Source organism: Ostrinia furnacalis, unplaced genomic scaffold (assembly GCF_004193835.3).
Source record: "Ostrinia furnacalis isolate ACB-3 unplaced genomic scaffold, ASM419383v2 OfSCF1694, whole genome shotgun sequence".
Classification (NCBI taxonomy): Eukaryota; Metazoa; Arthropoda; class Insecta; order Lepidoptera; family Crambidae; genus Ostrinia; species Ostrinia furnacalis.
In genome coordinates, this window is record NW_021131933.1 from 137,180 (window position 1) to 163,122 (window position 25,943).

The following is a 25,943-nucleotide window of genomic DNA, read 5'->3' on the forward strand; positions in this document are numbered from 1 at the left end:
GTTATTTTTGTTGCTCGTTTAATTCTCGAAGACCTTTCACGACAGAGCAAATAATTAATGTAGAGCATCTTGCAAACGGGTTACATGTTTATAATTATGTAAAAGGAGATTTAACTAGTAATAGATAATCAGATTTATTCTTCGAGCTTGTCTCAAAAATTGGATAAAAATTAAGTATCTTTATACTTCTTTATTATTCTCTTTCTGGATCTCAATCTCTGCCTCTGGCTTTTGCTGCTTTTTAGGAACTGAAAATAAACGAAAGGATGCCATTATAAATAAGTTCACTTGTCCTAAAATAGCGGTATAAATTAATTAATGAAAAAAGGTTACCTCCACCAAGTATTTTCTTGAACAATACTGAGCACGGTGCATCTATGAATAGTACAACGACGAACGAAACGATCAAAGTTAATCCAAGATGAGCCAAGAATTTGAACATCTGAAAAACAAATAATTATTAGAATTAAAATGTGATAATCAGGTCTCAATAATTACATTCTAAGCTTGTTTAATACTCTGTGTACGCCACCGTTCCACTAAAGTATAAGTAAATTTGACGTAAGCTCTACAAAATTACATCTTCTTGAGGTAAGACATCAATTTCTACACGCAATTTTTCGACTAGGCCAAAAAATGCACCGATTATATTTATGACATACGGACCTTATTCCATGATACATAATGATTAATATATTTTTGACTCAGCTAAAATATCACTCATTACCTAAATAAAGTGCACTCTAAAGTCAAAACTTACAAGTCCATTTACAGAGAAGAACTGTGGTGTCGTCGCACTGCCGTTGACGAGGAACATCAAGCCGTAGTGAAGGATGTACATGGCGTATGAGAGACGAGCTGGTAGTTTCCACACATGCAGTGATAGTAGCCAGTTGATTGGTCCTGAAAGAAAACATAAAGCAGTCATACAGATTTATATGTTGCTTAGCGCTATTAGCGACAAACAGTTACTTCGTCGTCAGTAGAATCTTTACTTTTTAATGCAAAAACCATCGAGTATGGTTTTCAATACAACTTTTTTTTATACAGCAATGTAGTCGTAGCATAGACGTCGTAGCACTAGGGAGCATCGTAGTCGTAGCAAAGACGTAGCAATAGGTGCTAACTATACAACAGGATCTCGGTTATCTTGACATTGAGGAATTGTTGTCTTAGATTGGGTCTAGGATTTGATCCCCAGCGCAGGCAAACATGGAGCTGTGCTATTTATCTACCCAGATCTTCTTCAACATCCTAGTCAAATCTATTGTTATCAATACCTGAATATCCATGTGCGCATGCGAAGACCAGCCAGCCCAACGCCAAAGCCCAGGCGGGTCTGATGAAAGAGTTGTACATGCTATCCAGAAACTGGTTGGACCACGAAGGTTGCATGACGGGGTACGAGCTGTATATGACGAAACTAAACAGTGCCGTGGCCCATGCCCAGTTGAGCATTACTACAGCCTGAAATAAGAGTTACTGACTGTTAGGTATATGATTACAAAATGTTCATCATTTTCGTCCCCTACCATTATACCAATGCCATAGTCAAATCATCATCATCATTATCATTTCATCCATAGGACGTCCACTGCTGAACACAGGCCTCCCCTAATAATAATATAGTACGTACAACAAATCGCAGAAAAAATATTATATCTAGTTATACTTATAAAATATTTCCACATCACTTTCTTATTATTGTTCCCATTGTTATACTTCTGTGTAACCAGTACCTACAGTTCTGACATCTAAAAACTTTCCCCACGGGCAAGTTCGTCGTCTTAAGGGAAAATTAAACTACCATTGGACCTGCAACGAAATTCATCAGAAGAACGGGGAGTTCGAAGTTTCAGGATCAACTTCCTATCAGTGTAAAGCGGATAACAGAAGACAAACAAAGGTAATATAGGTGTAACCTTTAAAAAAATATGCACCGTGGACACTTGGATACATAGGTAAGCACTAAGCATGCGAATCTGTATTAGTGTGCTGATATTATCAGTACTTTCGTAGTCAAAATTTTAGCCTTACCTTTGATAGCCGGGCTTTTGTGCCCCTATAAGAAGCAAGCACATACCCGATGATCATTCCTACCATAAACGGCGAAGCTCGAGCCAACGTGTTAACGTAATAGTTGTACAAGTAGTTCGTCTCGTCGGTTGGACTGAAACAAGATAGAAGATATCCTAATTATTATATATCTAAATGAATTTTTGTGTCTGTTTTTGTGTATGTTATGTGTGGTAATTAATTAAAAATGGATGAAGGATTCGAATACTAAATGAACGAGCCCAAATTCGATGGAGTTAAGTTGTTTTATTCCGGAGTACCTATACCTTCCAGCTCTATCATCAGATCAGCTCCTTGTTATCATAATATAGCATGGTCATCCGAATTATATGTGCATGCGAAATTTCAGCTCAATCGGTTGTCTGGAAGTGGATCTAACAGCTTGCAAGATTCCACCCATACTTTGAGCTAGTTCCTATATTATGACGTCACGCGCATAGAGCGCTCTCTCTCATCTCGGCATTTTTGTAGATTATTGGGAATAAGATTAGCTGTATTTACTTACCTCGCAAAAAAACTTGAAGGGAATTCCATTATAAAGTTGTAAGTTGTTGCAGCCGATAGTTGTAAAACAAAGGCTGCAGTCAAAGCTGTCCATGCGATGTTTTTTGATCCACCCAGCACCCAGAACAGTACCAGTGGTGACAGAATGTGCAGCTGTACGTCGACAGCGAGGTACCACGTTTGGCCCAAGCACTGTAACACACAGAAATACATATAAATAGAAAAATTAATTGAGCCTTGATCATAGAGTTAATATTATTATATTTAGCGGAATTCAGCAACAAAGAACTGAGCGAGCGCGATGTCACTAGCAGCAACACTATGTGATAAAAAGATATGCGAGATGCCGTCGCCGTCACGTCAAACGGAACTGCTTTTTTGCAACTATTTGAGTAATTGACAGTTCTGAGGCACTTATTCGCACGCTGAATTTGAACTCTGAGATATTTTCAGATTTTGCGTGAGTGAAATCGTGGATGTTTAACTAACAAGATAGTAAAAAATATCCTTACATAAAAAATTGCGTGATGGAATTATTTCCGAAAACGCAATAAGATAATATAAGTAAGCAGTAGATAATATTAATATCAGTAAAAGGCAGGTGTTAATTTATTATTACCGTTCTCCCAGGGTTCATGAAGTTTTGCATGTGCAGTAAAGTGGACCACCAGAAAGCTCTGCATCGGCCTACGAGAACTGATACTGTGCTCCAGTCTGGCCCATCTGACACCCGGTTGAATAAAGAAGCTTCTAGAAGAACACCAGTGGCTAGCACAGGAAACATCCTTAGAAGACGGTTCAAGTAGAAAAGATGAAGATTCTGAAGGAGCTTTTCTGGAAAAAAATACTTTTTTCTATGCCAGTTTCTCAATTTACCTAGTAGGTGCCTAAAGTAGATACCATCAAAACCTTATTAATATTGACATGGTCATGGTCATGGTATACTTACTTCCACTAAGCTTGCCAGCTGTGGTATAAACTACCAGCAAACCACTCAACATAAAAAAGGTATCCACAGTAATATGTGCAGAGGTCACCCACAAGGCTTCTAGTGACCCAGCCCACTGAAATATAAAGTGATTGCAATCGCCAATTAAACTATTTCATCACAACAAACAGGGGTACATAATTATTAATTCGATCCAGTTTACGAAAAAAGAGACAACTTTCTTTTGCACTAAAACAAAAAAAAAAAATTAAAACTGAACATCATAATCCGGGCTTTTTAAGGCGAGAGTGAATAGTCACTTACAGGGCAAATTTTTTATGTATCATTCTAGACTGCATCCCACTGAACATCAGAGGGCCTAGTGTGAGTTACATCAAACGCGCTCACTAGTGAGCGCGTCAAAAAATTACATTAAATGTAAATGACGGATTGTACAGCGCTCCTAGCGGAAAACGTTCAAAAACTAAAATTTCCACACATACTCAGCCCACATGTGCGATTGCGGTCAATTACCTGCCTTGTCTTGCATAAAAAAGTGGTGAATTAATTTTACTTTTTTCGGTACAAACCTGAAATCCTTCAATAGGATTAGCCCAGTGGCTCTCTGAAGTAAACGTGTGACCAATCAGGACCCAAACCATGGCTAAAGCTCTTATTCCATCAATGCAATGTAGAGCATCAGGTCCAGATGCAAAATTCATTACCCGTTGACCGTTAGTGTAGATTGAGAATGTTCTGAATATCGTTTTGGGATTTTCTGAAAAATAAAAACGTGCTTAAAAATAATGAACTTATTATTTAATTTCATACATTTTGTATCAAAAGTTAGGTACATAAATATACTTACCATTTTTGTAAACGAACCGATCAATTACATCATAAACAGTACAGAAAAGGCTTAATACTCCAATTAGGGACAACAAAACTCTGAAAGGTTTAAGGAATACATTTAATCCTACTAATATTATAGATGCGAAAGTTTGGATGTTTGTTACTCTTCCACGCAAAAACTACTGAACGGATTTATGACGATCTGTGACAGACTAAATTCCACGCGGGTGAAGCCGCGGACAAAAGCTAGTTGTCTTCAGTTACGGCTAACCAAGAGCGTAGTTAAGATTCCAAAATGATAGTAATGTAGTTTAATGAATGTGAGTAAAACAAATTAATTACATTTTGCAGAGCACTGATACTTAATTGAATTAAAACCTGATAAAATACTTAGCATTTAATTAATATTATATTATACTCACACGGCGATGTAATCCGCCGCAACCCATGGCTTATCGTTAGGCAGTCTACAGAATTCTTCAGTGAATTCAAAACCTAAAGAGATATTGAATAGCAAAGACGATACTGCTTGTCGCGTTGTGCATGTTTTCGGTATACATATACCTTGTCGGAACGACAATGCTGATAATGGGCTATCAGGCATTAATCTGAAAATTAAATCGCAATTTTTTTCTATAACATACTCTATGAACCGGTCGTTGTAGAAATCTTTGGGGAGGCCTTTGACCAGCAGTGGAGGTCATTTGGCTGTATTTAAAAAACGAGCTCTAATGGAATACAAGAAAAAATAACCAGCAGTCTTCCAAGCATACATAATAATTTTAGAATTAATGTACCTATTTTATTAAATCGAATTCCTTATTAAATAAAATAGTATGACATGAGTTTTATCATGTTACTAGTTTATTCAAAAAACATTGTCTACACCCATAACTTACTAACTTTACTAGTAATACGGGAACACGCAATAATAAATATTATTTAACACCTTCGCTGCCAGCCTAAAAATGGCACTGTTCCGTTCGGGCCATGGGGGACAATGATGGGCGACACTTTAACTTTCCGTTCGGGCCGCGTCGGACAATGATGACCGCGAGTCAGACCTATGTTTAAACCTCTGTATTGAGCAGATGGACAGCATTTCTTCAATAATTCTCTTATAAGCTGACCCGCGCGGCTCCCAAGATTAGTGTACGTCACTTGGTTCTCAGGTAAAGCTCGGACTTAGAAAAAAAAATGTGGATAACGGTAGCGCAATGAAACATAGTAATTATACAATGCATTTTTGCAAATTTATCAACTTTTTAGCAAGATAATAACGGTTTATTAATTAAAACATATCGTTTACTTATTTTATATAATTTATAATATGCAGGACAATAAAAAAAATCACTTTCATTGTTGAACAACCACTTTGTATGAAGGGTTGGTACAGGAAATACAGTCAAACAATTTCTAAAACGTCAAGTCGCAAAAATTGGATTAATAACCCAGTTGTTAGCAGCACCTTCCTGTAAATTTCATAATTATATGGCTGTCCAACGAGGCAAAAATGGGAACTAATAGTTCAGTATTGATAGTAGCGCCTTCCTGACAATGCCATAGCTGGGACGGCTCAGTTTTGGACATTTTTTATACGAATTATTGATAAATTCAATTTTTTAAATAAAATTTAAACCTTTTTTAATTAAAACAATTTGAAAAAAATCACTTTTAGCGTTCCTTTTACGGTATCATCGATTTATTTATTATTATTTTTAATCACTATTTAAGACTTATCCTGCTAGTTTCGTTTCTCATTTTATACCTTATAATATTCCTATTTATGCGTAATATAATATATCAAAAACCTACCAATGTACAACTCTTTATTTTTTTGGTTGTTCTCCTTTTTTTTTGGATGCGAGCGGGGATGGTCGACAACATGACCGCGCGGCCCTACGGAACGGATTTTCGAATTTTCGCTCGCTGGGGCCATGGGGATCAATGATGTCCGACGCTTAATAATTCGATGTAGAGACTCAAAAACAACTATATGTTAATAAAATCCTTTATTTATGTTTATAATGTAACGATTTAACAAAAAAAAACAATCGACGAAAATTGAAAAAAATTGAAATTTTTACTTGGCCTGGTAGGAAAGTGCAGTGTCGGACAACATTGACCGCGTTGGCGTTCAATGTGTTAAATATAAATGGCTACCTATTTTTAGGATTAAATGTGAGTCAGTGCCTTAATCAAGGGAGAGGACTCAGCATTATTATCCCTTTTAAATGGGGCTACTAATACCAATTCTCGTTCCCACCACTGCAACTCATAAATGGCTAAGATCTAGAGCTTAGCCACCAACTGACTTTTGAGCAGTATAAAAAACCATTTCACTTCCAATCACCTACCTCGAATCATTGCTAAAGATGCCTCCAATTATTTGTGTACCAATATTAAAATCCTGCACAGTTTCAAGTCTAGCATTAATTTCAGCAAGATCTGATTCTTCTAAATCAGTCCATCCAGGCAATTCAGGTATTTGCTGATTGAGAGGCACTTGTATCAAACAATATTTTCCTTGTAGTTCTGAATTTTCTAGCTGGCGGTTTATGCCAAGACATTGGTGATAGTTTCCCAGGTCTAATGTGTTTCCTTGTAAAATTCCCCTGGGGATTCTTATTCCTGCATCGATGACTGTAGAATGGTAGTTATTTTAGAAAACGTAGTCAAAAAGTGGATTGTATCTCGGTAGTTTAATATTATATTTAAATCAGAAGTAATTAATATTTTTATCAGAAAAAGTAGGAAGTAATGAATGATATTAGATTGTAACCATTCAAAAATAAATCATAGATAAACAGAGCTGATTAATGTCTAGGAAAAAAAGAAGATAAGATTATCATGCTTCTAAAAAATCTCCTTAGAAATAAAAAAAATACCTACAAAATGTAAGTATAATATTTTAGAGAAAGGTGACTTCTCTCACCATTTTTTTCTTTTTTAAAAGTACAAGTTCTATTCTAACTACACTGGTCATCACAAAAATCGACCCTCCCGCGACAAGCACTTTCAAACGCAGGGCATCCCCACTTCCCACCAATATTGGCACCATTTAAAAGCCTAGTTCTAAACTTCATTTGATTAAAGGAAAGGTTTTTACCCCAAAAATGTCTGTAGAAAAATCCAGAGTCACTTTTACAAAAAATAGGTAGTTACGCTTGGGCAACTTTTATGGCTATAAAACTGTTAAGTTGGGATTATTCGCTATCCATCTGTTAAAGAGGACACGTGAGATCATTATTTGGTTTTATAACCATAAAAATTGATCTAATTGATCCCAGAGGTGAGCCCAAAGTGAGGTCTTTTTTCAAGTCACATTTATTGTATAAAGCGTTTATGTTAATCGTTTATTAAGAAATTAAATGTTTTTCTTTAAGGATATTTATTGGGCTTTCAAATGACACCAATATTGTTGGGGCACCATGATTGTGTCAGTAGAAACGAGTTTTCCTGTAAAACGTAGGTGGGCCGATTTTTGTGATGACCAGTACCTATATTTTAGAAAAGAAATTGTAATTACTAAAAAGAAAAGAAATTGTAATTACTAAACAAAGCTCAATATTGTAAGCACAAAAATGTAAAAACTTGCACAAAAAATTGGCGTTGTAACTGAAACCGGATATGAAACCAATTTTTTACTTACATTGCAATTGCAGTAAAGCATCTTGTGCAATAAAATTAACATGCTCGTCACATAATTCTGGATCTAACACTTCTTCGAATAAATTCTGATCTATGGCAGGATTCTTTGCATCCCAAACTAAGCTAGAGTTCACTTTCTGACTTATTATCAAAACGAAAAAGAAAAATATTTTTGTAACCATTTTCACCACCGTAACCCAACTCCGTTCATAACAAAATAGTTACTTTTAATATAAATGAAATCAATTAAACAATCTTGGTGCGTCAATAGCTTATCTTCGCTCTTAGTTTTTGGTGTTGGCTCTTAGCTCATTGAAAAGTGCCACAACATAAAGTTTATTGCTTTTTGTGAACGGCATATTTTTCTTTATACTTTCTCAATGTTAATTAATATAATGTTATAAACTAAACTTTATAAATTAATTAATAATACCTACTTTGCCAATGTTATAGTTGTGAATACAAACATTACGAGTGCAAATAAATAATAAAATTTAAAATCTTTCGTTCTAAGATAAAATGGTCGTTCCAACGAATTTACACGTAAAAACAAAAACAATATTTCTTTAAAATTATATTCGTAATAATAAAATAATCAGTCTGGAGCGCTTTTGCTTGAAATGTTTATATAAAAAACAAACATTTTAAGTTGTTCCAATTTGCTTTATACGTACCTAAATATTAATACTGTTGTTATATGCATACTTTTGATAAAATACAATTCGTAAAATGATAAAAATTGCGGATGTTATTAATAAGCTTAGTTTGATTGCGGTAAAATTTCCCAATATAATATTTTCTTTATATTGGTCGCTGTTTTTTTTTAATCAAAAGCCACAAAAGTAATCAGATCCATACCTGGGTGCCTTAGAATTCAATTTATATTGTTTTTTAGACTAAACTTAAAGTGGTTTCACAATAGCCATGAGCATTGAGCAACTTTATCGAATTAAAACCTACGAATTATAATTATTCTGGTAACATCGTCTATTGAGATAAAGTAGATGACGGAAAATCTGATTTATATACTAGAATGAAAACATAAATAAGAAGGGCACATAGCTCGTAGAGCTGCCCTTTGTCGGTCAGTTTAACTGAAATGAGTAAGAAGTAAGTTTATTATCGAAAATCTTATGAGTTCACTGCTGGACTTAGACCGCCCCCAACTTCAGCTTTTTGCATAAAGTGACATTTTGCTATACTTAATCTAACTAGAGAACTTCTCTCGAGTTGCCGATTCAAACAGAAGGGTTATTTTATTTAGCATATGAAAGTGATATTTCTTACGTTTCGTTCGTTTCAGCCAAATGACGTCCACTGCTGGACAAAGGCCTCCCCCAAGGTTTTCCACAATGAACGGTCCTGCGCTGCCCGCATCCAGGCTCTTCCCGCGACCTTTACCAGATCGTCGGTCCACCTAGTAGGAGGCCTGCCCACGCTACGTCTTCCAGCCCGTGGTCGCCACTCGAGAACTTTCCTGCCCCAACGGCCATTGTCTCTACGAGCTATGTGCCCCGCCCACTGCTTGATTTTAGCAATTTCTTACGTTTATGATATTGATAATTGAAGTTCCATAGGCCATTCCAAATGTAGAGAATGTACGTAGAGTGTGTTCCAAAGATGACCATTAACGTGGGTAAGCAAGGCTTCCAACGTAGCAACGGTTCCAGGTTCTTACCTAACCTTTGTATACCAACATAAAGCAATAAAGAATTTTACGTACTTTTGTATCTTGGGTGGTATAAAAACATGCCACCAGTGAATAATGCATTATCATATTATAGATAATATCAACATGACGCATTAATCAGCTTACCTTTGCAGACGTACTCAGATAATTTTTATATCCAGTTCAGTGTAACTGAAAACTAAAAGTCATCGGAAGAGGTCACAAGCAACGTTAACAGGTTTCCATCATAATGCGCTGCGATAACCAACAAATCAAATCAAATCAATTTGATTAAAATTATGTTTATTTTTATCTGTCACTCTACCAAAATACACAGTCATTCCCTTATCTATATTTTCTTTTTAACACGATTTTATTAGGTCGTCGTGTATGTAACTATGTAATGGAATCTAAGAATCTGAATTAGGTACACCCACATCTAATTCTTGATTCATCATGAAACTTGGCAATTATTATGTAGATTAGATGAAAATCGAGCTGGTCTGATGATGGGACTGGAAGGTGACCATAGGAACTCTTATACATAACGGCGGAAACTCAGCGAGTTTGAGTTCATTGGATATTTTATCTTTTCTTTTTGGCCTTTTAGTGCAGTAATTAAAAGCGTGTTTTTAGTTTTTTAACTATGAGGTATGTTTTTTGTTCTAATAATCTTAGTTCCATCAGCACCAACCATTACCGGACACAGCAGCTATGATATTTTACTGTATCGGTAACAAAACTTGTACGAGTATATTGCTTTAAAAGTTTAAAGTAATAATAATTATTCTGTTAGTAACCATGTACCTACTTCTACCTACTTACATGACGGGATTGCTACCATGTACTTTATCGTAATAAAAGGCAATCGTAATAAAAGACTGCGAAAGAGGGTAGACCGATAAATGTTTGCCCATAACATCTCACCCGCCAGTTCCTCAGTCACTCCGTGGTGGTCATGGCGCTTGCAACAGTGCCGAAATATCTGAGTAAGAACATGATAGCAATCCCGTCAATAATAAAAACTTGTATCATAAGTAAATTAGTACGAGGGGTTAACGGGACTATTAGTAATTTTGTGCAATACATTATTATCATTAGTATTCTTTAAAAAAATGTTTACGTTCGCGCAGCCCTTAATCTTATATAATATGAATAGATCTTCCAGCCAATATCAAAATGTAGTTATTCAAACAGGAAAATACAGTTAAAATACTCTGCATGCGTAGTACCAATGCGCCAATAGTTACGTTTTCACATTATCAAATAAATTAGATTACGTTGACAAGATTAATAATTTCTTTATCTTTTTCAAATGAAACATTTGAGCACTCTACTACACTCACATTTGAGCACTCGACATTTTTTATTGATAGATCTGGCAGTGACTCCGTAGAATTAATAATTAGGTAGGTTTTCATACAAAAAAATTGCATTGTTTTCTGAGGATCTAAGAGACGGGGACGGGGTCATCTTGATCCCCTTTAACTTTCCCTGTTGGAGGTGCACTTGTGCAGGGGACCTCCCACAGCAGTCTTGATCCAGGTCTGTCCATCGCATTTGTGAACTTCCACGTGACCTGGTGCCCTCCACTTTGTCCTGCACTACAAGGGGCTCTATGGAGTCGGTGTTACGAGTACGAATAAACTTGATAAGAAGTTCTTGGTGTATGACTTAGATAGATAAATAAAACTTTTATTTGCATAAAAAAACAACACAAAATACTAATAGTGGGATTACCTAAGTTTTAACTCTACATAGCGCACCTAGTGGCGCCATCTGCGAATAGCGTGTACGTTCAAGACTAAAATAACTCAACGCCATCTCTCCGCAGCATACAAAACAAAATACTTCACTGGCAAATGTTCTTGCTTATGTTCGTCAACGAGGTTCAAATATGTGCATTTTTTGCTTTAGTAGCTAGATGTCGCTGTGCGTACTTGACTCGCGGTATCATTTGTTTTTTTCCTGTCCTTAAAGCAGTCCTCAACCATATTGCATAGTAACAAACAAAATTTCAGCTTTAGTTTTTAGAAACTAGCTGTGCCCGCGAACTTCTATCGCGATCAAGTTTTGGTCGGTTGCTTAGCTGAAATGCTAAAGTGAACCGCGAGATGTTGCTATACATACATACATGCGAGTAATACCTATACCGAGACGAAGTGCGATGTCGCACACTGAAGTATGGGCGATGCTCTGGTGGGGGAAGCAAGACAGTAACCGGGCGAGATGGTGTTCACACTACGTATCTTAGTAATTCAACATGAAGAGATTTAAAAAAAAATTTGATAATTATTATAAATTTCATATCTTTTTCATCTAAATATAGAGCAGGATCAGTAACCAGTTTTTGAATATCTTGTATAGTTTTTAATATTTATGTGGTTTTACTAAATGTATGGAAGTTGAAAACATTAAATTTTCGGATAAATCCAGTTATTTCTGTAACTTAATATTGGTACCGTTGGATAGAGCTTGTGAAGCACTTTCAGGATTAGTATTCAGTTTTTCGATATCTTGTTTAATTTAGAAATAATCGAATGAGATCACTTATCGTTTCCATCCGGTATACAGGTTGAAATTTTGTAATGCCATCTGAAGGGAAAATACTCTTAATATTGTAGATAGAAAATTTTTCTCAAAGAAAACATTCCTTTATTTTTGAAAAGAAATAGAACTGCAATATAAAACAAGTCCGAATGTTTTCGTGAAATAAGTAGAGTTTCATTAATTGCAGACTTTTATTGATAATACGTAAAACATACAAATAAAATAATCTCACTTTCAATCACAGATCTTAATACTAAGTTGTAAATAAAGTAGATTGATCTAAACTATTAGTAGGTATAATTTCGTTATTTTTGTTGCTCGTTTAATTCTCGAAGACCTTTCACGACAGAGCAAATAATTTATGTATAGCATCTTGCAAACGGGTTACATATTTATAAATTATGTAAAAGGGGATACCTAGTAATAGATGATAATCAGATTTATTTTTTGAGTTTGTTTTAAAAACTTTGGAAAAATTAAGTACCTATCTATACACTTTAAACTTCTTTATTATTCTCTTTCCGGATTTCAGACTCTGCCTCTGGCTTTTGCTGCTTTTTAGGAACTGAAAATAAACGAATAGATGCCATATAAAATTAATTTCAGTTGTATCAGTGAAAATAGTGACATAAATAAAGCTTCAACCACAACAACGCGTGCAGTGTGCCTACCATGAGTTTACGTTAGGTGAGCTCGCTAGCAAATACGTCAAAAAATTCTATGAAGATTTTATTTCTTGAAAGTAGCCGCTAGGGTTGCTGCACAATACGTCATACATTTAAATGTCATTTTTTTACGCAGTCGCTAGCGAGCATACCTAACGTAAACTCATGGTAGGCACACAGATCGCATCGCCAGCGCGGTCAAAGGCCAATGACAGGCCGTGTGGTCTGTCATTGATCGCGCCGTGATCGTGCCGGCGATGGCGATCTGCACGCGTTGGTGTGGTTAAAGCTTTAATGCTTACATTAATAAAACCTAGATGGATAGTCTTCATACAAACGCTTCGTCAAGAGTGAGGCAAAATCTTATGTCATTAGTGTCAATTTTGTTGGGGAGTGTAGACAGTGAAGGCGATTTTCCCGAAAGTAGGGAAATTTTTAATACGTTTTAATTATTTTATAATTAACAAAAACAAAACGCATCATGTACTTACTTATTTATTGAATTCAAAGAACCTACTTAATTACAATAAGATAAATCGACTTAAAAGTCTCGATTTCATAAAAAAGGAAGTGTATTTGTAGGGCGAACAATTGGGAAATACATTTTCTTATTACTGGTATCATTCCCGTATTTAATTTTTGAAAGCCAAATTCAAGCAAAATACGCGTCGAATTGTAGTACTTACTTATGAAATGTAACACTGGTCACTTTCTTTCCTTTTTCTGATGTATTTAGACAGCCTTTCACAGCCCAAACCGTCTTATTTAATTAAAATTCGTCGGAAGTGTTTACCAATTTTTCACTTTGACAGTTCATGTGACGTTTACGGGTAAGCCATTCTGGCTTACTAAAACCTGCCTCACCTTTCGTGCACTGACTAGGATCTATCTAGGTTTTATTAATCTAAGCTTTAATGAATAAAAAAATGTTACCTCCACCAAGGATTTTCTTGAACAATACTGAGCACGGTGCATCTATGAATAGTACAACGACGAAAGAAACGATCAAAGTTAATCCAAGATGAGCCAAAAACTTGAACATCTGTAAAAAAAAGATGATTAAATATATTTACCTAAACGTTAAATTATGCTGACAATAAAGTAAAAGAAAAGTCTAGCAGTAATTACAGTGCTATCACCGCAATTCCCACATAAATTGCAATCTAAAATGGTTTCTAAAATCATTACATACAAGTGCATTCACAGAGAAGAACTGTGGTGTCGTCGCACTGCCGTTGACAAGGAACATCAAGCCGTAGTGAAGGATGTACATGGCGTATGAAAGACGTGCTGGAAGCTTCCACACATGCAGTGATAGTAGCCAGTTGATTGGTCCTGAAAGGAAACATAAAGTAGTGAGACAGATTTAGTTATATACAAGGCTCGAGGCTTCAGAGTCAGTTTGCCGAGAGCTCAGAGTCGTTTACAGGACTCGCCTCGTTTGTATGAAGCTCGACGACTCGGAAGTCTTTTTTAGAGTTCGAGCCTTTTTCGGGGCTCGCCTCGTTTGTATGAAGCTTGGACTCTTTCGCAGAGCTCGAGCCTTTTTGAGAGCTCGAGCCTTTTTGAAAGCTCGAGCCTTTTCGAAAGCTAGAACCTTTTTGAAAGCTGTGCGTTCATACCTCTGTCAGTCAGTCAATGAGTCAGTCAGTCAATCAGTCAGTCAGTCAATCAGTCAGTCAGTCAAAACTTTGAATTTTATATGTATAGAAGTAGCTTTACACATATAATATAGATTACTTAATTACGGAGATACTAAAGTCATAAATATAAACTTGAGTTTTTATTGAAGGCTTGCGTTAATTTTAAGACTCGAGCTCTTACCTCCATATCCATGTGCGCATGCAAAGACCAGCCAGCCCAACGCCAAAGCCCAGGCGGGTCTGATGAAGGAGTTGTACATGCTATCCAGAAGCTGGTTGGACCACGAAGGTTGCATGACGGGGTACGAGCTGTATATGACGAAACCGAACAGTGCCGTGGCCCATGCCCAGTTGAGCATTACTACAGCCTGAAATAAGAGTTACTGACTGTTAGGTATATGATTACAAAATGTTCATCATTTTAGTCCCCTACCACTATACCAATGTGCCATAGTCAAATCATTATCATTTCATCCATAGGACGTCCACTGCTGAACACAGGCCTCCCCTAATTATTATTAGGGGAGGCCTGTAATATATAGTTGTAGTGTAATATGTAATAATATAGTTCGTTCGTTTCAGCCGAATGACGTCCACTGCTGGACAAAGGCCTCCTCCAAGGTTTTCCACAATGAACGGTCTTACACTGCCCGCATCCAGGCTTTTCCCGCGACCTTCACCAGATCGTCGGTCCACCTAGTAGGAGGCCTGCCCACGCTACGTCTTCCAGCCCGTGGTCGCCACTCGAGAACTTTTCTGCCCCAACGGCCATCGTCTCTATGAGCTATGTGCCCCGCCCACTGCGACTTGATTTTACCAATTCTGCGAGCTATGTCGGTCACTTTGGTTCTCCTGCGGATCTCCTCATTTCTGATTCGATCACGCAAGGAAACTCCGAGCTTAGCCCGCCCCATCGCCCTTTGGGTCACCTTGAGCCTTCTTATGAGGCCCATAGTAAGCGAACACGTTTCAGATCCATATACCATCACTGGCAACACACACTGGTCAAATACTTTTGACTTGAGACACTGCGGTATTTCGGACGTGAGTAATGTGAGTATGTCACGAAGCTTCCCGAACGCTGCACATCCGAGTTGGATTCGACGATTGAATAATATAGTATGTACCTACCTACAACAAATCGCAGTAAAAATATTTTATCTAGTTATACCTACTTATAAAATATTTCTACCTCACTTTCTTATTACTGTTGACATTGTTACTGTCTTCTGTGTAACCAGTACCTACAGTTTTAATATCTAAAAACTTCCCCACAAGTTCGTCGTCTAAAGGTAAAATTAAACTACCAAAATTAATCAGGAGAACGGGGAGTTCGAAGTTTTAGGATCATCTTCCTATCAGTGTAAAGCGGATAACAGAAGACAAACAAAGGTAGATAGGTATAACCTTTAAGAAAATATGCACCGTGGACACTTGGTATATAGGCAAGCACTAAGCATGCGAACCTTTATTAGAATCTGTATCAGTGTGCTAATATTATCAGTACTTTCGTAGTAAAAAATTTAGCCTTACCTTTGATAGCCGGGCTTTTGTGCCCCTATAAGAAGCAAGCACATACCCGATGATCATTCCTACCATAAACGGCGAAGCTCGAGCTAACGTGTTAAAGTAATATTTGTACACGTAGTTCATTATCTCGTCGCTACGACTGAAACAAGATATCCTAATTATTATTTATCTAAATTAATATCTGATTTCGTTTGAAGCAATCTTGTAAAAATAATTTGAAGAAGGGAAGCAAGAAAATTATTACTCGCACGTTACGAGATTCATAAACAAAACGCGCGACTGCAAGTGGACAGACAGAATGTATGAATGAATCTCTATAGTATGTATAGTAAACTCACAAGTGCGATTGAAAACGCGTACCTATCTGAACAAGTTTATAAAATTATCTATCAAATAAAATAACTGTTTTCGTGGATTATTGGAAATAAGATAAGCTATATTCACTTACCTCGCACTCGTTAAACTTGAAGGGAATTCCATTATAAAGTTGTAAGTCGTTGCAGCCGACAGTTGTAAAACAAAGGCTGCAGTCAAAGCTGTCCATGCGATGTTTTTTGATCCACTCAGCACCCAGAATAGTACCAGTGGTGACAGAATGTGCAGCTGTACGTCGACAGCGAGGTACCACGTTTGGCCCAAGCACTATAATACACAGAAATACAAAAACAGAAAATTTAATTGAGTCTTGATCATAAAGCTAATATTATCATATTTAGTGGAATAAAGCAACAAAGAACTGAGCGAGCGCGATGTGACTAGCAGTAAAACTGTGTGATAAAAAGAGATGCGTGATGCTGTCGCCGTCACTTCAAACGGAACCGTTTTTTGCAACTTTTTGACAGTTCGGAAGCACTTAAATATTCGCACGCTGAATTTGAACTCTGAGATATTTTCAGATTTTACGTGAGTGAAATCGTGAATGTTTAACTAATAAGATAACAAAAAATATCCTTGCATAAAAAATTCCGTCCGAAAAAGCAATATGAGTAAGCATGTAGATAATATTAATATCAGTAATACGCAGGTGTTAATTATTACTATTCTCTCAGGGTTCATGAAGTTTTGCATGTGCAGTAAAGTGGACCACCAGAAAGCTCTGCATCGGCCTACGAGATCCGACACCGTGCTCCAGTCTGGCCCATCTGACACCCGGTTGAATAAAGAAGCTTCTAGAAGAACACCAGTGGCTAGCACAGGAAACATCCTTAGAAGACGGTTCAAGTAGAATAGGTGAAGATTCTGAAGGAGCTTTTCTGGAAAAAAATACTTTTTTCTATGCCAGTTTCTCAATTTACTAGGTGCTTAAAGTACCATCAAAACCATGTTAATATTGACATGGTCATGGTCATGGTATACTTACTTCCACTAAGCTTGCCAGCTGTGGTATAAACTACCAGCAAACCACTCAGCATAAAAAAGGTATCCACAGTAATATGTGCAGAGGACAACCACAAGGCTTCAAGTGACCAAGCCCACTGAAATGTAAACTCACACAGCAACAATTTCACACAGCGCTATCTAGCCCCAAAGTAAGCAATTAATATGCTGGTGTTATGGGTGCTAGCTTAAGGGATATATATACTTTTTAAATACATATATAATATTATACATAGTAACACCCAGAACCGTCACAGAAATTATAATTCATCATTTCAATTTCTGCCCGGCCGGGAATCGAACCCGGGACCTGTCGGCATAGTAGTCCGTTTTAGAACTACTACACCAAACGGCCGACTAATTAAAGGTTCAGTCAAACCAACGCGTGCAGCCGGCGTGCACGATGGCGATGGCGATGGAGACCACTGCGCGTGCAAAAGTTGTTTCACACTGCCGTGACCGCGATAGCGATCACTACGCGTGCAGGTTGTCACTGTCACGCACACTGTCACTTTCACTTTCCAGGCGTTCTCAATTTTGTTCTTCAGATAATTTATTATCCCAATTTTATTTCACAATGTTATCTGATACCAATTTAATAGCGAAATTAAAGCATTACTATATTAATAGTCTTTATTGGGTTCTCGAGCAAATTAGAATAATTTGTTTATTACATTAAAATAAATTCTGGTAGTGATAGGTAGGTAGGTACATTAATCTAAAACCTTTTTTATTATTCAAGTTGGTCAGACTAGTGGCATGTTAAGATTAATTCATTTGTAATTATGTAAAACCTTTATAACAGATCCTACTTACTATTATCTAGGCTTTATTACATCTACGATTTAAAAAAACAGAAACGTCAAAGCGACAAATAGCACGGTGATCGCTGATCGCTGCGTGCAGACGCTGCATAGATCGCCGCGACCAATGACAGGACGCGTTGATGTGAACTCATCGCTACAAATTCATACACGCTGTCTGGTCGCCATCGCCATCGGCATCGTGCACGCCGGCTGCACGCATTGGTTTGGCCGAACCTTAAGATTGCAATCGCCAATTAAACTATTTCATTACAGCAAACGGGGGTACATATTGATTCGATCCAGTTTACGAAAAAAAAGACAACTCTCTTTTGCACTAAAACCAAAAAAAAAAAAATAACTCGGTGGTGAATTAATTTTATTTTTTCGATACAAACCTGAAATCCTACAATAGGATTAGCCCAGTGGCTCTCTGAAGTAAACGTGTGACCAATCAGGACCCAAACCATGGCTAAAGCCCTTATTCCATCAATGCAATGTAGAGCATCAGGTCCAGAAGCAAAATTCATTACCCGTTGACCGTTAGTGTAGATTGAGAATGTTCTGAATATCGTTTTGGGATTTTCTGAAAAATAAAATCGTACTGAAAGGACCTTATTTAATTTCATACGTTTTATATCTAAAGTTAAATACTTACCATTTTTGTAAACGAACCGATCAAGTACATCATAAACAGTACAAAAAAGGCTCAATACTCCAATTAGGGACAACAAAACTCTGAAAGGTTTGAGGAATACATTTATTTACACATAATTCACTAATAAAAAATCTATCTTCAGTTACGGCTAAAAAAGCGTAGTTAAGATTCCAAAATGATAGTGATGTAATTTAGTGAATGTGAGTAAAACCTATTAATTACATTTTGCAGAGCACTGATATTATTGAATTAAAACCTTAGCACTTAGCATTCAATTAATATTATACTCACACGGCGATGTAATCTGCCGCAACCCATGGCTTATCGTTAGGCAGTCGACAGAATGCTTCAGTGAATTCAAAACCTAAAGAGATATTGAATAGCAAAGACGATACTGCTTGTCGCGTTGTGCATGTTTTCGGTATGCAAATACCTTGTCTGATCGACAATGCTGATAATGGGCTATCGGGCATTACTCTGAAAATTAAATCGCAAACAAAGGACAATTGGCAAAATGATACCCGGCTCCAATAGATATATGCGTACGTAATTCCATAAGTCTTTAAATTATTGATAGTGAAATGATGAAAGTACTAGAGTTTTATTACTTCTTAAGGGTTTTTATTATGGGTTGCTAAAGCGAATAATGGGACGATAGCTTGGGTAATTTATAGTAATAATACTAATACTTTCCTTTTCTATCCTTATTTGAGTTATATTAATAGATTGTAATTATAAAATACATACTTGTATATTATAAAGTCTGTTGTTATATATTAGTTTTATGATATACCTAGTTATATTAGTTATTCAAGACTCACACTATAATATGGATGATTGTATTATACTTTCATTTATAATACTTAGTGGAATTACTGCTTTCAAAACGTGAATTAGAACTGGCTCATCAGCAAACATTTTCCTACAATGCCTTTTGAAATATAATATTGGTTATGGCTATTGGAGCGGGTACCACTTTCCATACATTGGTGCCCATCATTCTTTTAATAAGATACTCTTTATGAACCGGTTGTTGTGGAAATCCTTGGGGGAGGCCTTTGACCAGCAGTGGACATCATGTGGCCGAAATGAAAGAACGAACACTAAGAGTAGGCGCACACCGTTGATTTTTCGTCGGCCGATAGTTTAGTCGGGCAGTTGATCAGTATGGGCGTGTATGGAAGTGCGCACACTACGCCGATTCCATTTGGCCGATTCTTCATAGTTCGTATTTCAAAATCGGGCACAACTATCGGCCAACTAAAAATCAACGGTGTGCGCCTACTCTAATGGAATACCTGCAAGAAAAATTAGGATGCAAAATCTTAAATTAATGTACCTACTTTAATTTTAAATCGAATTCCTTGTTAAATAAAATAATTTTAAATAACATGATTTTTATCATGTTGCTAGTTTAATAAAAAATATTACACCGGTAAACAAAATTTTTTTTGTTGCGCATGGATTTTAATTATTATATTCTGATATACAAATTTATATACAAAAGTTTGATAACAAATCGAAAATATTTGCTTTTTAAGAAGTTATAGCGATTTGAATTTTCCATCTTTATAGTAGAATGTCTCTAAAGATGCACGTTACATTCTCATTGGGATAAATTTATAGATAATTATAGGGGCTTATTCGCAAAAACAAGGGGCACGCTTCCATCAAAATATAGGTAGTGGGATTTGAGAGACGACGTTGCCAAGGCCAGTATATTGAAAGCATGATAAAGTAAGGTTTTTATGAGAAAAATATTCTATGGAACATGATAGGAAAGTAGAACTCTTCATTTTTAATAAATATTTGGACTCTATTTAAAAACTTGAATCTTAAATAGATGTTTGGTATCTTTTAATCATTAGAAAGAAAAGTAAATTTGGCAACAAATTAAATCATCTCTATGTCCATGTTTCATACATTCATTGATTTTAATTTTTCTATTTTTTACACATAAAAGCAAATTCAAAACAATTTTTTGTTGGCGCAAAAATACTGTAGACAGTTGTATTCTACACCCATAACTTACTAACTTGACTAGTAGTACGAGTATACGCATTAATAAAAATATAAATAAATATGACTTTTTTTAGGACTTAATGTGAGTGCTCAAAGGAGAGGACTCAGTATTATTGTTCCTTTTAAATGTGGCTACTAATACCAATTCTCGTTCCCACCACTGCAACTCATAAATGGCTAAGATCTAGAGCTTAGCCACCAACTGACTTTTGAGCAGTATAAAAAACCATTTCACTTCCAATCACCTACCTCGAATCATTGCTAAAGATGCCTCCAACTATTTGTGTACCAATATTCAAATCCTGCACAGTTTCAAGTCTAGCATTAATTTCAGCAAGATCTGATTCTTCTAAATCAGTCCATCCAGGCAATTCAGGTATTTGCTGACTGAGAGGCACTTGTATCAAACAATATTTTCCTTGTAGTTCTGAATTTTCTAACTGGCGGTTTATGCCAAGACATTGGTGATAGTTTCCCAGGTCTAATGTGTTGCCTTGCAAAATTCCCCTGGGGATCCTTATTCCTGCATCGATGACTGTAGAAATGTGGTTAATTTAGAAAACGTAGTCAAAAAGTTTTTTTTTCCTTTTTTTATCCACAACGAGGAAGCTCTTGGCCTGTATCTCACCTGATGGTAAGTGATGATAAGGCCAAAAGGAAAAACGAGATTCACCCGGAAAATCAACCACGGAGGAACTGGCTATCTTACCTCTAACTGCCGGAACACAACAATGCTGTTAACAATGTTGTTATGGCGACAGACTTAGGTAAGATGGTGGTAGCTAGCCAGGCGGACTAAGATTTAAGAACAAGCCCTACCACCATCCAAGCCGAACAGAAAAGTCTGCCCCCACTGGGAATCAAACCCGGGACCTCTGCGTCTGAAGCAGGTGGTCTTATCACTAGACCCCAGAGGCGGTTCATTGTATCTCGGTAGTTTAATATTATATTTAAATCAGAAGTAATTAATATTTTTATCAGAAAAAGTAGGAAGTAGGTAATGAATGATATTAGATTTGTAACCATTTAAAAATAAATCATAGATAAACAGAGCTGATTCATGTCTAGGAAAAAAGGAAGATAAAATTATCATGCTTCTAACAAATTCTCCATAGAAATTAAAAAAAAAACCTACAAAATGTAAGTATTATTTTATTACAGACCAAAAAAATAGTCAGAAAAGTCACTTTTCTGAACATTTTTTTCTTTTACAAAAGTACAATTTCTATTTTAACTATTAAAAAAAATGTAATAACTTAACAAAGCTCAATATTGTAAGCACAAAAATCCAAAAACTTGCATTAAAAATTGGTGGGAACGCGTTGTAACTGAAACCGGATATGAAAACTATTTTTTACTTACATTGCAATTGCAGTAAAGTCAAGATACTTTACTGCAATTTTATTGCAATGTCTAACTAAAACCGGATATGAAAAACATTTTCAACTTACATTGTAGTAGTAGTAAAGTATCTTGCACAATAAAATTAACATGCTCGTCACATAATTCTGGATCTATCACTTCTTCGAATAAAACCTGATCTATGGCAGGATTCTTTGCATCCCAAACTAAGCTAGCATTCACTTTCTGACTTAGTATCAAAACCAAAAAGAAAAATAATTTTATAACCATTTTCACCACCGTAACCAAACTCCGTTCATAATATATGAGTTACTATTGATATAAATGAAATCGATTAAACAATCTTGGTACGTCAATTGCTTATCTTCGCTCTTAGTTTTTGGTGTAGCTCATTGAAAAGCGGCACAACATTTTTTATTTATTTCCAAGTTTAAGCCTATTTTTACAGAAATCCAATACAATAGACAAACGAAATATGTCAGGAAGGTAACAATAGTAATATAAGTAAATTAAATTTATTGCTATTGGTGATTGGATATTATGTTTTCGTTATATTTTTTCAATGTTATAGTAGTAAATACAAACATTACGAGTGCAATATTATACCAAAAATAATAAAATTTAAAAAAATCTTTCGTTCTAAGACTAAATGGATATTCCAACGAATCCATTTGTAGAAACAAAAATAATATTTCTTGAAAATTCAAATACTTTTTTTATTGCGTAATTATAATCGTAATAATAAAATAATTATGAGTTTATGTAAAAAACTAAAATTTTAAGTTGTTTCAATTTGCTTTATACGTACCTAAATATTAATATTGTTACTTTTGATAAATTGATTAACTTTATTGCTAAAATGATAAAAATTGCAGATGTTATTAATAAGCTTAGTTTGATTGCGGTAAGAATTTTCCAATATTTTTTTATATATTCGTCTCTGTTTTTAGGGTTCCGTAGTCCTGACAAGGAACCCTTATAGTTTCAGTAGTCATGTCTCTATCCGTCCGAGATTTTGCTTGGAAACTATTGGCACTAGAGAGCTGTAATTTTGTTGAGGTATGTATATTAAACACGCCGACAAAGAGGTAGAATAAAATTATGAAAAAAATTTTTTTTAGGGTAGCTCGGTAGCTCCCCTACATGTAAAGTGGGTATGATTTTTTTTTCATCTTCTACCCCATCGTGTGGGGTATCGTTGGATAGGTATTTCAAAATGGCTTAGGGGTTTCTAAGACTATTTTTCCATTTAGGGAGCTGTTTGCAAATAATTAAAGTTTAAAGTGCCAATTTTTGTTCGAGTAGGGCGTCCCCCCCTCTAAAAACTAAACTGTTGGCTTGGATGAACTTTCAAGGAAAACTATAACGGTTAAGATACATCAGTTAATTTTAGAGTACTTAATAGTCATTTGACTCACGTATTATAAAATTTCTTAACCAGTAAAAAATCCTTAGAAGAAAATATGAAAAGTGACTTTAGATGAAGACGTAATTGCTTGCTTCTGTGCCTCTAGTACGAAAAACTTTCGAGTTCGTTTCGTTGCGTATTCAAAGTGTCATCGAAAAATTTTGTATGAAAAATTAAACAGCGCCCCCTATATTATAGCCGCCCTAGGGGGCGCTGTTTAATTTTTCATACAAAATTTTTCGATGACACTTTGAATACGCAACGAAACGAACTCGAAAGTTTTTCCTACTAGAGGTACTGAAATAAATTGTAGTAACGACGGACAACTATAGTCTTTTTCACCTAAGATGATCCGTATGACGTTTCGAGTTTGAAAGATTTAGAGATGTCACATAACTAAACCATAGCGATTTATCTATCGATTTTTTTCGAAGAATTAGTAAATCCTACTTTTAGAGAAATATTTTGTAAAGGTGTTATTTAACAAAAAACATGTTTTTTTAATTACAAATATTATTGTAACAATTTTTCATTGATTCAAATTTAATGGTTCGTGTTCAAAAAAACGATTCCTAAAAAGTACTGGTTCTGTTTCTTTAAATTAAAAACTATTTATTTATTTTCAATGCGTTTATTGACTTTACAATAATCGAAAAATATAGTTGATTTTTGTGATGTTTTTAATAACTAAGTATTCACTGCAATCGATTAATGAACCGCGGAAATAATCGATTTTATTATACAAGAAATACCCCAGCACTAAATCTATTCCGTTTCACACATTGCGTACATTAAATAAAAAATATTTTTACATCGTATTTAATTAAAATATAATCAATAGACTCAGATTTTAAAGTGCAATACAGGCAAATGCAGATCGAAGATTGGTCGGACCACTCGAGCATCATCGCCGAGAAGGTACCGCCGGAACCACAGCCGCTACCGCCGCCGCCGTCCGCCGCGCTGCTGCCGCCGCCGCCGCAAGTTCTACCGCTGCCGCAGCCGCAAGTGTTGCCGCCGCCGCCGCCGCAAGTGTTGCCGCCGCCGCAGCCACTACCTTCGGAAGGGAGGACCGATATTCAAGAATTGGCCATGGCCATCACCAAGCTGTCACAGAGGGCAGAAGGTGACCTCACAATGCAACTGGTCGACCTCCCAAGTTTCAACGGCGCATGTGAAGAATGGCTCGCGTTCAGAAGGTCGTATGAAGATACCGCGCGCTCCTTCACACCGGCACAGAATTTGGCGCGACTACGAAGGTGTCTCCAGGGGCACGCGAGGGAGGCAGTCAAGAGCCTCCTGTTCACCGCCGAGGATCCGGAAGAGCTGATGAAGAGCCTGGAGGTCCGGTTCGGCAGACCTGGAGCCATAGCCCTGGCGGAGTTAAAGAAGATGGAAAGGCTGCCAAGGGTCAACGAGTCATCGGGGGAGATCTGCATGTTTGCCAGCCGAGTCCGCAATGCCGTGGCCACCATCAGGGCACTCGGCAAGACGGAATATTTGTGCGCACCAGGGGCCGTGGAGTGTCTCATCGACAAGATGCCGCCGACAATGAAGTCTCGGTGGCTGATGTATCAACGTGAGCGCCGGGCAGAAGGGAAACCAGCGCACGAACTCATGTACGACTTCATGGAAGTTGAAGCAGATATTAACAGTGATTACGCTCCCCCGGAAGTGTCCTGGTACCAGAAGAGAAATATGTTCAAGAGGCCGGTTAACCATGTCCAACAAACAGAAGGACGCCGTAAAGAACCAAAGACTGACGCGAAGAAGTGCCCAGAGTGCCGTGAAGATCACTGGCTGTACGAGTGCAAGAGGTACAGGGAATCCAGTGTAGACGGAAAATGGGAAATGGCAAAGAAGGCAAGAATGTGTTTCAAATGCCTGCGCTTCAAGCATGCTAGAAACACATGCCGGGCACAGCCGTGCAAGAAGTGCACGAGGTGGCATCACACCAGTCTTCACTCGGAGAAGTCCGCAGCAACTAAGACTCAAGAGAAGCCCGCTGAAGGAGTTGTGTCGTCAGTGCACACCACGAGCTGCGGAAGGGCCTACTTGAAAATGACGCCGGTAAACCTCTACGGGCCCAAGGGGACAGCAAGAGTGCTCGCGCTCCTGGACGAAGGGTCCACCGTCACGCTGCTGGACTCATCAGTAGCGAAGAAGATTGGGGCGCAAGGGAAGCCGGAAGCCATCACCATCGCGATGGTCGGGGGGAATGGAATGGAGAAGAGCAACTCCCAGA

The 25,943-nt window shown here is 36.9% G+C and overlaps 3 protein-coding genes across 3 annotated transcripts; 1 reads left to right on the forward strand and 2 right to left on the reverse strand.

Moving 5' to 3' along the window:
* LOC114353471 (O-acyltransferase like protein-like) lies at window positions 1–8,236 on the reverse strand. Its single transcript, XM_028305497.1, has 13 exons — window positions 8,013–8,236; window positions 6,718–7,003; window positions 4,783–4,968; window positions 4,377–4,456; window positions 4,099–4,286; window positions 3,530–3,644; window positions 3,200–3,414; window positions 2,582–2,772; window positions 2,038–2,170; window positions 1,281–1,467; window positions 761–903; window positions 334–442; window positions 1–248 (listed from the first exon to the last, which is right to left on the reverse strand). The coding sequence occupies exons 1-13, from the start codon at window positions 8,191–8,193 to the stop codon at window positions 181–183; spliced, it is 2,082 nt and encodes a 693-aa protein (XP_028161298.1). The 5' UTR covers window positions 8,194–8,236; the 3' UTR covers window positions 1–180.
* A 4,177-nt stretch (window positions 8,237–12,413) lies between these two features.
* On the reverse strand, window positions 12,414–22,606 carry LOC114353470 (O-acyltransferase like protein-like). The gene is made up of 13 exons (XM_028305496.1): window positions 22,380–22,606; window positions 21,178–21,463; window positions 19,198–19,383; window positions 18,907–18,986; window positions 18,647–18,834; window positions 17,429–17,543; window positions 17,107–17,321; window positions 16,517–16,710; window positions 16,072–16,207; window positions 14,720–14,906; window positions 14,088–14,230; window positions 13,829–13,937; window positions 12,414–12,795 (listed from the first exon to the last, which is right to left on the reverse strand). The coding sequence occupies exons 1-13, from the start codon at window positions 22,558–22,560 to the stop codon at window positions 12,728–12,730; spliced, it is 2,088 nt and encodes a 695-aa protein (XP_028161297.1). The 5' UTR covers window positions 22,561–22,606; the 3' UTR covers window positions 12,414–12,727.
* A 1,953-nt stretch (window positions 22,607–24,559) lies between these two features.
* Window positions 24,560–25,906, forward strand: LOC114353468 (uncharacterized; the record flags this gene model as incomplete). Its single annotated transcript, XM_028305493.1, has 2 exons — window positions 24,560–24,652; window positions 24,719–25,906. Coding segments are annotated over exons 1-2 (1,272 nt in total), but the record flags the coding sequence as incomplete, so codon positions are not given.
* Between the last annotated feature and the right edge of the window lie 37 nt (window positions 25,907–25,943).

Bases quoted from the DNA above. Each gene is read 5' to 3' on its own strand.
- LOC114353470 (XM_028305496.1), bottom strand. From the start codon at position 22,560: ATGGTTATAAAATTATTTTTCTTTTTGGTTTTGATACTAAGTCAGAAA. The intron at 17,544-18,646 runs GTTTGTATCGAA...TTTACATTTCAG, and splicing joins ATCCTATTGTAGGATTTCAG to TGGGCTTGGTCACTTGAAGC. The intron at 16,208-16,516 runs GTAAGTGAATAT...ATCTTGTTTCAG, and splicing joins TCAAGTTTAACGAGTGCGAG to TCGTAGCGACGAGATAATGA.
- LOC114353471 (XM_028305497.1), bottom strand. From the start codon at position 8,193: ATGGTTACAAAAATATTTTTCTTTTTCGTTTTGATAATAAGTCAGAAA. The intron at 4,969-6,717 runs GTAGGTGATTGG...TTTAATTTTCAG, and splicing joins ATCTTTAGCAATGATTCGAG to ATTAATGCCTGATAGCCCAT. The intron at 443-760 runs GTAAGTTTTGAC...TTTGTTTTTCAG, and splicing joins TCTTCTCTGTAAATGGACTT to ATGTTCAAATTCTTGGCTCA.